The 14,499-nt window shown below is 37.9% G+C and overlaps 1 protein-coding gene across 1 annotated transcript; it reads left to right on the top strand.

Moving 5' to 3' along the window:
• The first annotated feature begins 6,897 nt into the window (after nucleotides 1-6,897).
• Nucleotides 6,898-12,022, top strand: LOC102291654 (CMRF35-like molecule 9). The gene is made up of 5 exons (XM_042224542.1): nucleotides 6,898-7,165; nucleotides 7,256-7,579; nucleotides 11,568-11,687; nucleotides 11,768-11,809; nucleotides 11,883-12,022. Exons 1-5 carry the CDS (start codon nucleotides 7,129-7,131, stop codon nucleotides 12,020-12,022), a joined length of 663 nt encoding a protein of 220 aa, XP_042080476.1. The 5' UTR covers nucleotides 6,898-7,128.
• Nucleotides 12,023-14,499: the final 2,477 nt, after the last annotated feature.

Below are 14,499 nucleotides of genomic sequence, written 5' to 3' on the forward strand. Positions count from 1 at the left end.
ATCAAACAGCAGCACTCATGCGATTGTTTTGCCCCCTTAGCTCCAGGTGTTGTGCAAGTAACTATATAATCAATTGCTCAACATTGCTCATTATATACTGTATTTTGCAGACAGAGAGTTACAGGACTCTCTCCCAGACCACAGACTCATACTCATAATACAAGTCACAGCTTTATAAAAAAAAATAAAAATAAAAAAAAGTTCAAGTTATTTTTACCTCCAATAGTGTTAACATACTACACAGGTCATGAACAATTTTCTTTTTCAAGGGTATCATTTAATATTTTAGATCTCATGTTTTATTCTTAGTAGTGTTTCTTTAGCTTCTGCAGTATGCCCTCATTAGCCAAAAATCAGTGTTAGGAAATGAAAAAAAATGACTGACCCTGTCCCATAAACTGCTAAAAATGGGCTTAAAACACACTTAAAACACACTTTAATCTGTTATCTTTGGGACTGAGCTTGTTTGACAGAGTTACAGCTCTGGGTACCTCACTATGGTGAAGTTGATCAGCTTTGTTTAGACTGATGACTAACACAGATCCAGATCATTGTTTATGTATGGATACTTACAGAAATCCAGGGTTTTTTTTGTAATTTTCTAATAATAATTTAAAAAAAAACTATTTTCTACACAAACCCAATAAATACAGATCATGTAAGATCGGGCTCATTTGTTGTTTTCTTTTTACTTGTCAACAGGTCAGCTGTGGTTATAATGACACTGACAAGAGGACAAAGGGCAGTAAGAAGTCTCCTAAGAGTACATCTGTCTATGCTCACCAACAAAGAGCAGATCCACTAACATCTGATGCCACGGCAACCAAATGTAGTGTACTCTCTGATACCGATCAAAACATCTATTCCCCCAAACTTCCTGAATGTTCAGTATATTCACCTACAGACGACCAAAATGACTTTGAAAGTAACTCTGGAATCTACATCCATAACTTGACAGCTTTCATACTTGAAAGAACAGATGATGGTGCTTGTAGAAAGCAAATAACTGAACCTAATACAAGCAAAAATACACTGAGCTGTGCAAACCGTTGTGTCTCCAGAGCCCCATGTGAATCAGGTGAAGAGAAGCCCAAATCACTTTGGTTTGGATTAGATTTATCAGAAATAAATCAGAATTAGTTTCAAAGATTTGATTTGTAAATTTGTTATGGACAATTATGGAAAAGTGAACTTCTTCACTAATCATCAACAACAGTCTTCACTGTTATTAAAGTTGCACACCATATTGTACTGTCAGTGTTTCCATTTCATGGCTGTCTCTGTCTGTTTTTGTAATTTATACTTTGGTTTTGTTTAACTGGGAGGAGGCCCTGGGGCAGACCCAGGACACACTAGAGAGATTATATCTCTTGGCTGGCCTGGGAACGCCTTGGTGTTCCCCCGGACAAGCTGGAGGAGGTGGCTGGGGAGAGGGAGGTCTGGGCTTCTCTGCTCGGGCTGCTGCCCCCGCACCCAGCCCTGGATAAGCAGAAAAAAAATTGATGGATGGATGTTGTATATTATATATTTTTATTACATATTTTTTGTATCACATTTGATACATTGGGTGTTTTGGCAACTTTTTGTTGTCCATAACATTTTGAAATTATTGCAAGTATTGATCATGTTGATGAGTTCTCAGAGGTCTCAGAAACTCATGTAGCAAATATGATACAAAAGGCATTATAGGGTTAAGAACAAGTCTAATAGCTTGTTGACTCAAGGCTAAAGTGTGAATTGACACTGACATATGGTTAACACGTCAGGGGAAATGTGCTACATTTCTAGTGGGTGAAAGTTAGTTAGTGTAGTATATTGTGTGTGTTTTTGTGTGTGTTGACAAGCATCTGTTGTTGTGGTTAATGTTAGCATGTATATACCTAATAGGCTGTGTGTTTGCAGCCAGTGATAAATTGAAAATAAACTCTCAAAAATCCATCATAATTGGCTGCCAAACTGTATTATATCATTATTTTTCCACATGTAGGCCTACAAACGACTAAATTGAGTAGCCGGTACCAGTTTAAATAATTTGAGTACCAGTAGATGTGATGATAAGTGTTGGGTAAACACATTACTGTAAACACATTACGTTATTGGATCACTGTAAAATGAAACAGAGCCAGATTCTGAACTTCAAGAGGTAACAAAAGTAGTGACTAGCAGTCAGACTTGTACAACATTGTAGCCTATGCAGTCTTTCAGCTGGCACATTTCTGCAATAGAATCACTTTGAAGATCACTTTGAAGTATTGCATTGTTGGCGTTGTGTTTATACTAAATACTAAAAGAAAAATCTTGTGTTCCCTCATTATGATGCAGGTGGCTGATGACAAGTTTTTGTTTTGTTTTTTGTCCTCTTGATCAGTGGTCCCCAACAATATTTTCATGGACCTGCCTTTAAGGTGTCACAGATAAATACAACAAAATAAAACCAGTGCTGGTACAAAAAAAAAGATTTATTCATAACACATGAAACTGTGTACTGAGCTGCTCATCAGCACAGTACCAGTAGATAAGATAACTAGTGTAGTGCTGATTTTGTTTTTCTTGGGTACAGTGACACTGACAAGCAGAAAAACCACAGTAAAAGGTCATCTAGAATACCCATCAACAGTGTTGGTGAAGTTACTTGAAAAAAGTAATCAGTAACTAATTACTGATTACTTCCCCAAAAAAGTAATCCCGTTACTTTACTGATTACTTATTTTCAAAAGTAATTAATTACTTAGTTACTTTTTAAAAACACGATTTACAACCTGAAGAGGTGATAAAGCGATAGATGTTTCAGCCCAATTCTACTTTTTCTGCATAATCCATCATACAGAATGTAATCAAATGGAAAAGTCTCTTTTTAAAACTTGTTTTATCAGTTTTAATCTTTTAACTTTATGCATCAAGCAAAAATTTTATTATATGCAACGTTCTCTGACTTGAATAAATTAGTTTAACATTTAAACCTATTTTCTGCACATTCCAGCACATAAAATAAAATATTTTTTGTGTTTACACTCACTCTTTCAAATAGATGCAAGTAAAACACAGCAGAAAATAAATAAAGTCAAAGACTAGCGGCCCTGTTGCTCTATTTTCACCTGTAAAGCAGGAGTACGGTAGGCGGAGGTTTACCCTGGTGCAGGTGTGCTGCGGTCAGTTGAAGAATCCGCGAGTTTCTCTGTGAATTTCCCATTAAGTCGTTGCGCACTCGGTGCTTGCTTTGAAGTTTAGGGTTTTTTTCGTTGTAAAAAGAAGTTTTCTTCCCACGCACAGTGGACTCTAATGTTTTTGTCACTTTTTTTGGAATCAAACTCAAAGTAAGGTCAGTACTTCCACGCTTTAAACGCTGCACGCTCATACTCTCTCCCACAATCGATATGTGATCCATTGTTGATCTGCACACAGCTGTTGTCACTAACTGCGCACTCGCTTACGTCACTGTCGTGAGACATTTTCGCAAAAAAATCACGGTTTTAGTAACGCAGTAACGCAGCGTTCCTACGGGAAAGTAACGGTAATCTAATTACCGTTTTTGCAATAGTAAAGTCCCTTACTAGTCCCTTACTTTACTCGTTACTTGAAAAAAGTAATCAGATTACAGTAACACGTTACTTGTAATGCGTTACTGTCCATCTCGGCTCATCAACAGAAACCACAAACATCTGAACCCACAGCAATCAAATGTAGCATACACCCTGATAGCTATAAAACACTATTTTTATGATAGAAACTCTTGGATCTATCTCACTATTTTTAATACATAAAATGACAAGCACAGTAAATCTAGATTTCTCAAATTGTAAGTAAAACCTGGTTAACAAAGGTTTAACATAGTGTGAAATACCCCTTTGCAGGCTTAAGCTATCAGGGGAAGGATTTTGCTACAGCTCCACTGTGTGAAGATTGGTCATTGTAGTATTCTTTACATTCATGACTGTGTTTATGAGCATGTGCATGAATATTGTGTCTAAGATCTTTATTTAATTGCTAATGTCTGTTTGTCTCAATTCATTAGGCTAAAGACTTGAATTTTGATGCCCCCTAGTGATCTCTTCAGTGAAGACACCAAACAGACAGCACTGCACAGAGATATACTCTATATTGAAAGCATACATATTGCAATATAACATTACACTGATGTGAACTTTGCAATGAAGAACAAAGAAAGAAGGTCAGTTTAGACTGAAAAATTCAAGCTTGTTGGAAAAGGAAAAAGATAGTGAAAAAGTTTGGACAAAATAAAATACAACATTTAAAATGAGAAGGAAATCAGAATCAGAATACTTTAATAATCACTAAGGAAATGATGTGGGTTACAGTTGCTCCAAAACAGTAACAGAATAAGAAAATTAAATAATATGATATATTACAAAGTTTACAAATATAAGAAATGTAACTAATGTATACAGATCACTCACTTATAAATATTAAGAATATTACATATATTACATATATATGATTGACATTTAACTGTAACCTGTGAAACTAACATTTGTTATTTTACTGTAGAACGTGTGCAATGGGGGTAACTATTGCAGTGTGTGCAGTGTGTTAGATGGAGGAGTTGTACAGGGAGATTGCCCCAGGCAGGAAGGATTTCCCGTGTCGTTCAGTGGTGCTTTTTGGTAATCTCAGTCTCTCACTGAATGTACTAGCACATCATGGAGTGGGTAGGAGGTATTATCCAGCATTGTCCTTACGGACAACTTATGGGACAACATCCGTCTCTCAGATACCACCCTAAGGGAGTGGGGGGTGAAGGGTTGGCCTGATGGTATTGAATGCACTGGAAAAGTCAAAAAACATGACCCTCACAATACTCGTGCTGGTCCAGATGGGTGTAAATATGATTGAGCAGGTAGATGATGGCGTCCTCAGCTCCGAGGCTGGCCTGGTAAGCAAACTGAAGGGGTTCCTAATGTGGCCTAGTTATGTGTTGGAGCTGGTCAAGGATGAGTCTTTCCAGGGTCTTCATGACATGGGAAGTCAGTGCCACAGGCCTGTAATCCTGGGGGCCACTGGGTCTTTCATACAGAAACAATGTATGACATCTTCCACAGCACTGGGACCCTCTGCAGACTCAGACAACATGAACGGTTTATGAAAGACTCTGGAGAGTCTGGTCCAGCAGACTTGCCTGACTGGAGTCTCCTCATTTATCTCTGAAAGATAAAACAAGCTGCTGTGTTACACAACAAATTTGCCTGTAGCTAAATTCTACATACCTCGTTTTTAAACATGTTAAAATGAAAGAAGTGTTCATTTGGGGTAGGGCTGCATTGGTGGGACATGATGTTACTGTGGGTGGGGCCAGGATGACTACAGAACAATATAGAGTGAAACAAAGTTCAGTGAATACAATTTTGTATTTGTTGCATACTTGGACATAGACAGCTTGAACTCACTCTCTGATGATAAAATTTACCAAACTCAGAAAAAAAAAGAAAACATCTGTGCCTGTATTCCAGTGCGTTCAATGGACACTGGAAGAAAAATGCAGGTTGGTTATTATAGACATAAAGACATTGAAGTACATCAACACAACAGTTTTTTACTACTCGATCAACTCATATCACTTGTTTCTGAAGGTCCAAAAAGAGCTCAAAATAGCAAGGGTTATGTGAGTGTCCCATTCTTATGTTTGCATAAAAAACAGTGTAAAGGATTTATTTGTAAAAACGTAAACAATAACATTTGCTACTAAGATTATCTTCACAAATTTCAAAGCAGTGTTAAAATAAAGCTTAATTTATGCTTCCACAATGAGAGCCTATGACATAACTCTTGCAAGATGCCAGTGCCATCACCAGAAATTATACCACAACATTATTTGCAAGCTATGTCTGTGTAACGTATAGTTATATTTCATAAAGTATAGCAACGTATAATTAAATAGAAAGCAAGAAGAAGAAAAAATTGCTATGATTATATGAAAACATCTTTTCAGTTTCTAAAGTAAATTTTGCTTTGACTTCTTTTGTTTTTTTATATAGGAAATTATTTTATTATGCTCTATGACTGCATCATCTGTCAGACATGTGTTTGCATACATGTACACATATATGTCTGCTGGAAAGTCTTTGTTACTCATTGCCACTTACTTTACAGGAAGGATGTTCCTAGTGATAGAAGTCAGAGGCAGTTTTTAAGCCTCAAAACCACAACTCTAAAACACAATGACTTTCTCATGAAAAAGATGTCCTACATAGATTTCTCTATACCTGCCAACTCTCGACCAGTCAGTTTTTGTCTCAGTGATTTGAGATAGAAACTAAAAATATTAAAAATATAGCTGTGCTACTGAAAACTTCAGTATTTGCTATTTGTGAGAGCAGTGCAATTAAAGAAAAAAACCCAAAACTGTTTTAATAGGGAAGAATGGTAGAGACATAGACACCCTCTCCTGAGCCTGGCTCTGCTAGAGGTTTCTTCCTTTTCCTTCCCCCTATCGCCAAAGTACTTCCTGATAGGGGGTCATCTGATTGTTGGAGCTGTATTATTGTAGAGTCTTTGCCTTACAATATAAAGTGCCTTGATATGACTGTTGTTGTGATTTGGTGCTTTGATATGGTAAAAGTCAGCTTTGTTCTTTTTTATGATTAGTAATTGTTCAGCTTTTAAATCATATCGTATGTGTTTGTTTGTTTGTCCGTTGCCAACGTTTAAGTAGCATGTAGGTGGAGCTTCTGTCCTTTCTTTTACCGCAGACTGCTTTAGAGCAATCTAAGTATAAAGTCAAAGTCTAAATATAAACAGATGTGACATAAAACAGCACTTATGTTGTGAGCCAGTGTTGGTGACACAGTTAAAAGAGGCTGTTACAAAGGAGGCTGTATTGGTGCTGTTTCCTCCTTTTTATGCCCACACACCTTTGAAAGTTAGAATGAGAGCAAACCTGATTTGACTGCAGAAGCAAGTCTGTCTTCCACCATTCACCAATCACATCCGTCTGCACTGGGGTTTCCCTGTTATGTAATTATATAGAAAACTGTGAAAGTACCTGTCAACACGTTTACTTTTATCATGATTGTGGCAAATTCGGACAACAGTGGATCATGTAGATATATTTGACAAGAAGAAACCACTTAGAATAAGAAAAAAACCCTACATAGATGTTACTTTTCAGCCACAATGAAGATCAATTCATTCCTCTGTTGCCTTTTATATGGTAAGTGACTTTACAATTTTACCACTTTAAGCTATATTTAAATGGTAATTTCAGTGCATTTAATTCTGCACTCAATGCTTTCAATTTTAGCAGGTACACTTACTGATGGAACCATAATCAATTTAGAGGAATTCGAGGGGAGAAGTGTCTCCTTCCAGTGCTCACACAGACTCGCAGGGAGCAACAACAAGTATTTCTGCAAAGATCCATGTATAAGCACAGGAGACATACTACTTACTCTAGAACCTGGCAGAAGAGCAGAGTCAGGGAGGATTGCTCTGATGGACTCTGGGGATGGATCCTTCACTGTGACCTTCAGCAATCTCCAGCTGTCAGACTCACAGAAATACTGGTGTGCTGTGGAGCGGACTGGTTTTGACACATATGTTGAGGTACAGCTAACAGTAAAGAAAGGTATGTGTATTATATAATCAGTTTTAAATAAAATGCATTAATACCCTTAAGTTCTGTAAAGTTTACACATTCATATTTCACTAGAAGAGGAATACATTTAAATTTAAATTTACCATACAAGTATCTTATCACTGCTGAAGTTATGTTACAGATAGACGGTATAAAATAATATACTAATAATTAATTTTAAAATTTTCATAATCCTTCAGTTCACTTTTTTTGTCTTTTGGTTTGACTGGAGCTCACAAGACTTACTTTTAGCTCTGAAATTTCTATTATTTTGTATTTTCCTCTTTATTCTATTATTCTCTCAAATCTTTTTAGATAAAACATATTAGAGTATTTTGAAAAATGCAGCTTTTCTAACTTATTATAGTGGATTTAAAATTATTTTTTAAATCCATAAATCATCTCTTGAAAAAGGCATTACACACTTTGGTGGGGCTCTCTGGACAAAAAGACTAAATTCTGAACATTTTTAGGTTATTCTGTTATACCTGTATGTAAAAAATACACTGCACCCAAAATATTTCATAGTTCAGCAACACTGATCAATCTAATAAACTTAAACCTACTCATCCTTCCTATTCTGGTATTTTAAAGAGTACTTAGCAGAAATATTAAGCAACCTAACTAATAGGGTTGCAAACTCCCAGCAAAAAAAAATAGGGAACCACCCCCCACCCTCCACCTCATGATGCTTAATCGACGTAATCAACTTTAATTTGATGCAGTGTGGAAAATGCACAGAAATAATTATTTTTAATAATGATCACTTATCTACAGACATAGGTGTCAAACTCTGGCCCGCGGGCCAAATTTGGCCCACAGCCTAATTACATTTGGCCCGCGAAGCCATACCAAATTACTATTAGAGCTGGCCTACTGGTATTATACAGCTAATATATATATTGTTTAGTATTAAGCTTTGCTTGTTCCATATTCAGTTTTTCAGCAAAACTTGTTTGAGTCCATAAGAAAAGATTCATTTTTATATCTGGAGGAAGATTTTTTTTTTAATAAATATTAATGTTAGCCCGCGACTTTGTTCCAGTTTTGAATTTTGGCCCACGTGTATTTGAGTTTGACACCCCTTTCTAGAAGCAGACTGACAGTATGGTACCTTCCCAAATGAAAAAGTACGTATAGCTTACTAGGGTATATTAGACTTAACAGTTACTATATACAGTAATGGACTTCTATATATTTTACATAAGATTAAAACTTTGGGTGTAAGATTCAGATAATTATTTATTAAAAGCTAGACATTTTAAATGAGAATAAGAAAGAAAAGTATGTCTTTGTGCCCCCTTTTCCCTGTTCATGCCCTATCGGCCCCCCTGGCTAAACTTTGCTAGATCCGCCCCTGCACAGTTACAGCCGTCAGCTACGTAGAAAAAGATCCTGTGTAGAAAGTAATATTAAATAATTCTAACAACAGCTGTATCAAGCTTAAACGTGCTGCTGTTGTTCAGCCGCTGGTTTCCTCTTTCTGGCGCAAAGTGGGCGATAAACAAACAAGAGAGACGGATCACGACAGAAAAGCCGATCAGCTGATCATTAATCAGTTTCACTGATTGAAGTAGCAGCAGGGGAGAGAAGAGCAGTCGCTCCATATATCGGTTGTTAAGCTTAACGTGGGAATGCTTTACAAACATTCAGAGATGAACTTACACACTTGCTTTACTTCTCTCTGGGATCACTTCCTCGGAGATGAAATGCTGGTTTGGTAGCGAGGCTACAAATACACACAGCCGCTCTATCACGTGACACACTGCTCCGATGCTATGCGTAAGGCTGGACTGGACAAAAAATCGGCCCGGGCATTTTGACTAGAGACCGGCCCACCAGGATAAGATTGAAAATGTGACGTCATTCAGGGGTAAAACCGCAAAGGATTCTGGGAACTTGTGGCAAGAGGTACTAGCGCACGCAGGCTTTCAATTGAATCAGTTACACAGCGATAAAAAGAAACACAAAAAATGGCAAGAAGCTGTTGTATTATTAACTGCAATAGCCGGTCGCATGACAGCCACGGGAAGCCGACGGGTAAAGAGATCGTTTTTGTTATCGGATTACGTCGTTGAAGAGAAATTTTTAAGCCATGTTTCCGAAGTAAGAGCCGACGGATGGTCTGGATATACCAAATATAACGTCCAGAACACTCCAGCTCACATGTTAGTCTGCTCCAAGCATTCCCACAAAGGTCAGAGTTTTGTAGTAGTTAATCGTCATTTTTCTTAACATAATTGGTGATATAGGTTACAAGCAAGTCTGGCGCTGAACAGAAATTGTCGCGCTATGCTCCTTTTTTTGTTTATTGTGCATAAATAGTGAATTGTCCTGACACAATATTGTGTTTCGCTTCTGTTATTACCATGGTACATTGACAAAAACATATACTTTTATTCACAGGATAAAACAGTTGTTTTGTATCACTAATTGCCCAGTGCGATTACAGCATACAATATTATTGTCACTGCTACATTTCTGTAATGCTACCAGAAATTATTTCCACTACTAATTAATTACCGTTGAGCTCAAAGGTCCTATTAATAAACGGTTAACGAATGTGTATTTATGACGACGATTTGTGAGACTGGTAAACTTACTGTATCGTACGATGGTCTTTCGTTCTACACGGTGCATTTCAAGGTCCTGTACCCATCCGTCGGTAAACTGTACCTGGGCTTGTTGCAGTGACCTGAAGTTACTAAACTTCATGAGTGTATGCACTCACTCCAAGAACCGTATAATTATAAATCTGAGCGTGGTGAAAGTTGGGCAGCACGCTAACGTCTTTTGTCCACTCTGTGTGCTCGTAAGGGTCTGACCCTTTCACTCCTTTGATTTTTTCCTCGTATCTTTTCTTTGTCTTTTCGTCGAGTCTGTCTTTGTACGGACCGGCATTGTTCTCCTTTTGTTTTGTACATTCCTTTTTTGTGCGGCAAAGAAAAAAACAAGAAGGTGTTGGAACCGGAGAATGAACGTTTTGCGTTGCTGCAAATGCTTGCATTTGATGCGGTACTTGGATTGTTTTGCCACGAGTTCCCTGCATGCAATGCGCGAAAATCACGTGATTGCTAAACAAGGGGGAGGGTGCATCCGGCCTCCTCGGCTGTAATTGGTCCAGCCCAGAGTCGATCATGACCAATTGGCCAATCCAACACCTTTCATTATAGATACCCTTCCTTAAAAAAAAAAATAAAAATAAAAATCCATCGGCCCATAAAAACAAAAAATCGCCAGCGGCCCACCGGGCAAATGCCCGGTATGCCCGATGGCCAGTCCAGCTATGGCTGTGGTTATGAGCCGAGTTACGCCATGTCATGCTTTTTTGATATTTAATGGATCAATTACATTTTTTTATTTCTCTCCGATATCCGATCCAGTAATTTACGTCAGTATCAGACTGATACCGATACGTAATATCGGATCGGTCCATCTCTACTTTAAATTCAGTGCCATTTGAGCACCCAGCCATCAGGGACATCAGTCATTGATTTTCAGGCTCTCTTGCCCACACAGACTTTTTTCGATTCTTGAGGAACTAGTTTGAAAGTGTTCCACAATTTGTGGACATTATTTTTTTTAGATTGGCTAACCTCTGCTTCCATTACCTGGCCTCTCTAAAATACTCTTTTTATACACTGTCATGGTGCAGATGTGTTGCTAACTAACTTAAATATCTGCAAAGCATTCCTCCAGCTATTTTATTTTTATAACTACTTGGTTTTCCAGACTTTTGAGAGATGTTCCATGTTCATTTTAACCATTTGATATTTTTTGTGTTCCATTGTAAATAAAATGTGAGTTCATAAGATTTGAAAATCATTGGATTCATTTTTTTTGCGTTTTACAATTATTTATGTTTACAATTATTACATTTATTTAAATATTACATACCATACATTTCCTGTATATATTGCTTACAAAAATAAAAATACCAATAGTCTAAATGCCTCTTACACCATTTCTTTTTATACAGCTGTTAAAATTGTGACAACGGTCATACCTGATGTGTCTTCCACAAGGACATATCAGAATACCAACACAACACATTTAACAACAGGAATAGACACCGCAGAGCCCACTAAACTTTCAACAGGTACAAATATATTTATCAATCCTTATTCATATGAATAATAGATAACTTTATATGACACAATATTCCAATCTGTCCTACAGCCCTAAACTTCACAGCAGAAGAAGGACCTAACATCAAAACAGGTAATGCTTACTTTGATAATATCATTTAAAGTGTTTGCATGAACAAGACCTGAAATGTTCTTGTTTTCATCAGGCACCATCGTGTGTGCTACTGTTGGTGGTGTTGGTCTGATCGTTATCCTGCTTCTGGCAGTATGCTGCAGGAAGTCCAGAAAAACCTCAAAACTTAAACAACATGAGTACTGCAACAGTGCAAACAAAATAAAGGTATGAACTCCAAAAATGTACGTCAATCTGAAAGCTGTGCTTGTAGTACATAACTAAAAAGCTGAATTTACAGGAATGTAGTGAGTGTGTATCAACAGACATTACACTGTCTGGATTCAGAATGATTAATATACCATTAGATAAAAAGTTACCACTACCACTCTCATGGCATTCACTGGTAGAAGTCTTGCTCTACCTGCAGCAAAACCAAGTATGTCTAATAGCATCATTGATAGGCATTGTTTAACAATTTTACATCTCAGTTTTATTTGTAGTAGAGTCTTGTTAACTCCTCAAGTATTCCTCTGCCTGAAAACCCTCGTCAAAAAACATGTCTTTTGGATGGATCAAATTCAGAGCTTGTTTGATAGCCTATCGCGGCGCAACTGAGTTAAGCTGAACTAAGTTTACTCAAGGTCATGATCCAGTGGGTTTATTGTCAATCACCAGACTGCATAAAGCGCAATGTGCAAAATTGCAATAAAACAAAACAAAAACAGTGCAACACCAGAAAAAAACAGAATGATACCGACACAAGACGGTGCAGACCCAACAGTGCAATAGAATGTGCAAAAGACTGAGCGATGTGCAAAATGTAACTGATATATGAAGGTGTGCGTGTGTGTGTGTATGAGATCGTGCAGATAAGTGGTTGGTAGTGACATGTATGAAGGCATGCGTGTGTGCGTATCTGTGTGTATCAGCCCAGTCACTGAGTGTTCAGGAGTTTGATGGCTTCTGGGAAGAAACTGTTTTGCAGTCTGACAGTGAGGCCCGAATGCTCCCGTACCTCTTGCCAGAAGGCAGCACAAGCAATTCATTCTGAGCATCAAACCATGCATACAAGTAGTTCAGCGCATCTGGTACAGAGGCGTCACCGTCGCAGGCAGGTGTTGCCTTCCTGTAGTTGATGGCCTGGATGCCCTGGTACATGCACTCATACATGCCAACCCTCCCGATTTTTTTAGGACAATCCCAAATGTCAGTCCCCCTCCCGAAAATCTCCCAGAGCCACCATTCTCCAGATTTTCTCCTGATTTTCCAATAATGGCAGTACAAACATCCAATAAATGCAAGTCCCATATGAATGTGCTAATTTGTTGTTTCTTTTTCACTTACCAACAGGTCAGCTGTGGTTATGATCACAATAAGAAGAGGACAAAGTGTAGGAAAAAGTCACCTAAGAGTTCTTATGTACCTACTCACCAACAAAGACAGGATATACCAACATCTGATTCCCCAGCAAGTGTACGCCTTCACATCTATGAAAACATCTCTTCCCCCCAATCTTTCTGAATGTTCAGAATATTCACCCACAGGGGAACAAAAAGGACTATGATAATAACTCTGCAATCCACATTAATACTTTGCCAAACATAATGCATGAAAGAACAGATCATGGTACTCAAAGAAAACACAAAGTTAAACGTAAGACATGCAAAAATATAGAGAGTTGCACAAACAGTGTCTCCAGCAGTGATGGGAATAACGGCGTTAGAAGTAACGGCGTTACTTTTTTCAATAAAGAGTAATCTAACTAATTACTATTCCTATCGTTACAACACCGTTACTGTTACTGACAAGAATCGCATTATTATTTTTCAACAAACAGACAGTTGAAGCTGTATTCAGCTTACCGCACCTTATATCAGTTGCACGGAAGTATTTGTACGTAATTTGGGCGCTACAGCTTTAAGAAGCTGTACACGCTCCCGCGGACGGCAATCACTTTCTGGTAGACAAATCATTTTTGCCCCCCTTGAGCTAGGGGGAAAACAATCGCATGAGTGCTGCTGTTTGACTGAGGAAGAATAAAGTAGTTGTGGTAAGCCAATCACACGACCACTTCAAGATGACAAAGAAACAATGTGATATATACCAGTTTTTAAATTGTGTTGATAGGCCACGTAAAACCAGAATCATGATAAACAATATATACGGCGTGTTTTTTCCTCAATATTTTCATCATGCTGTCTAAGGACAGCGCGAGCAAGCACTCTGCTTATGAACAAAAAGGAAGTTTTAGGAGTGATGGCGAGAGAGAGAGAGAGAGAGAGAGAGAGAGAGAGAGAGAGAGAGAGAGAGCAGAAAAAGAGAGAGAGCAAGTTTTGAGATGTGAGAGATTTGTGATGTTTAGCATGTTAGTGTGTAGTGTTGTGGATAGTTTTGTGTTGTGTGTCAAAACAATGAGGCGACTGCTGTCTCCAGGTAGAAAAAGGAGTGATACACCTGCTGCTGTCAGATCTGCAGGTATCAGGCTGTGATGTTCTCCTTTATAGTAGACGGAAATAATTTTTTTGGAGTGGCACAAATAATTTGTGTGGCATCTTATTGAATGCAGAACAGCTGATTGTTATGTAAATAGTTTGAAATGGTTATAAAAAAAAAAGAGTAAAAGGTAAATGGCCTGTATTTATATAGCGCTTTACTAGTCCCTAAGGACCCCAAAGCGTCTTACATATCCAGTCATCCACCCATCCACA

Source organism: Haplochromis burtoni, unplaced genomic scaffold (assembly GCF_018398535.1).
Source record: "Haplochromis burtoni strain Fernald_Lab_line unplaced genomic scaffold, NCSU_Asbu1 Contig_140, whole genome shotgun sequence".
Classification (NCBI taxonomy): Eukaryota; Metazoa; Chordata; class Actinopteri; order Cichliformes; family Cichlidae; genus Haplochromis; species Haplochromis burtoni.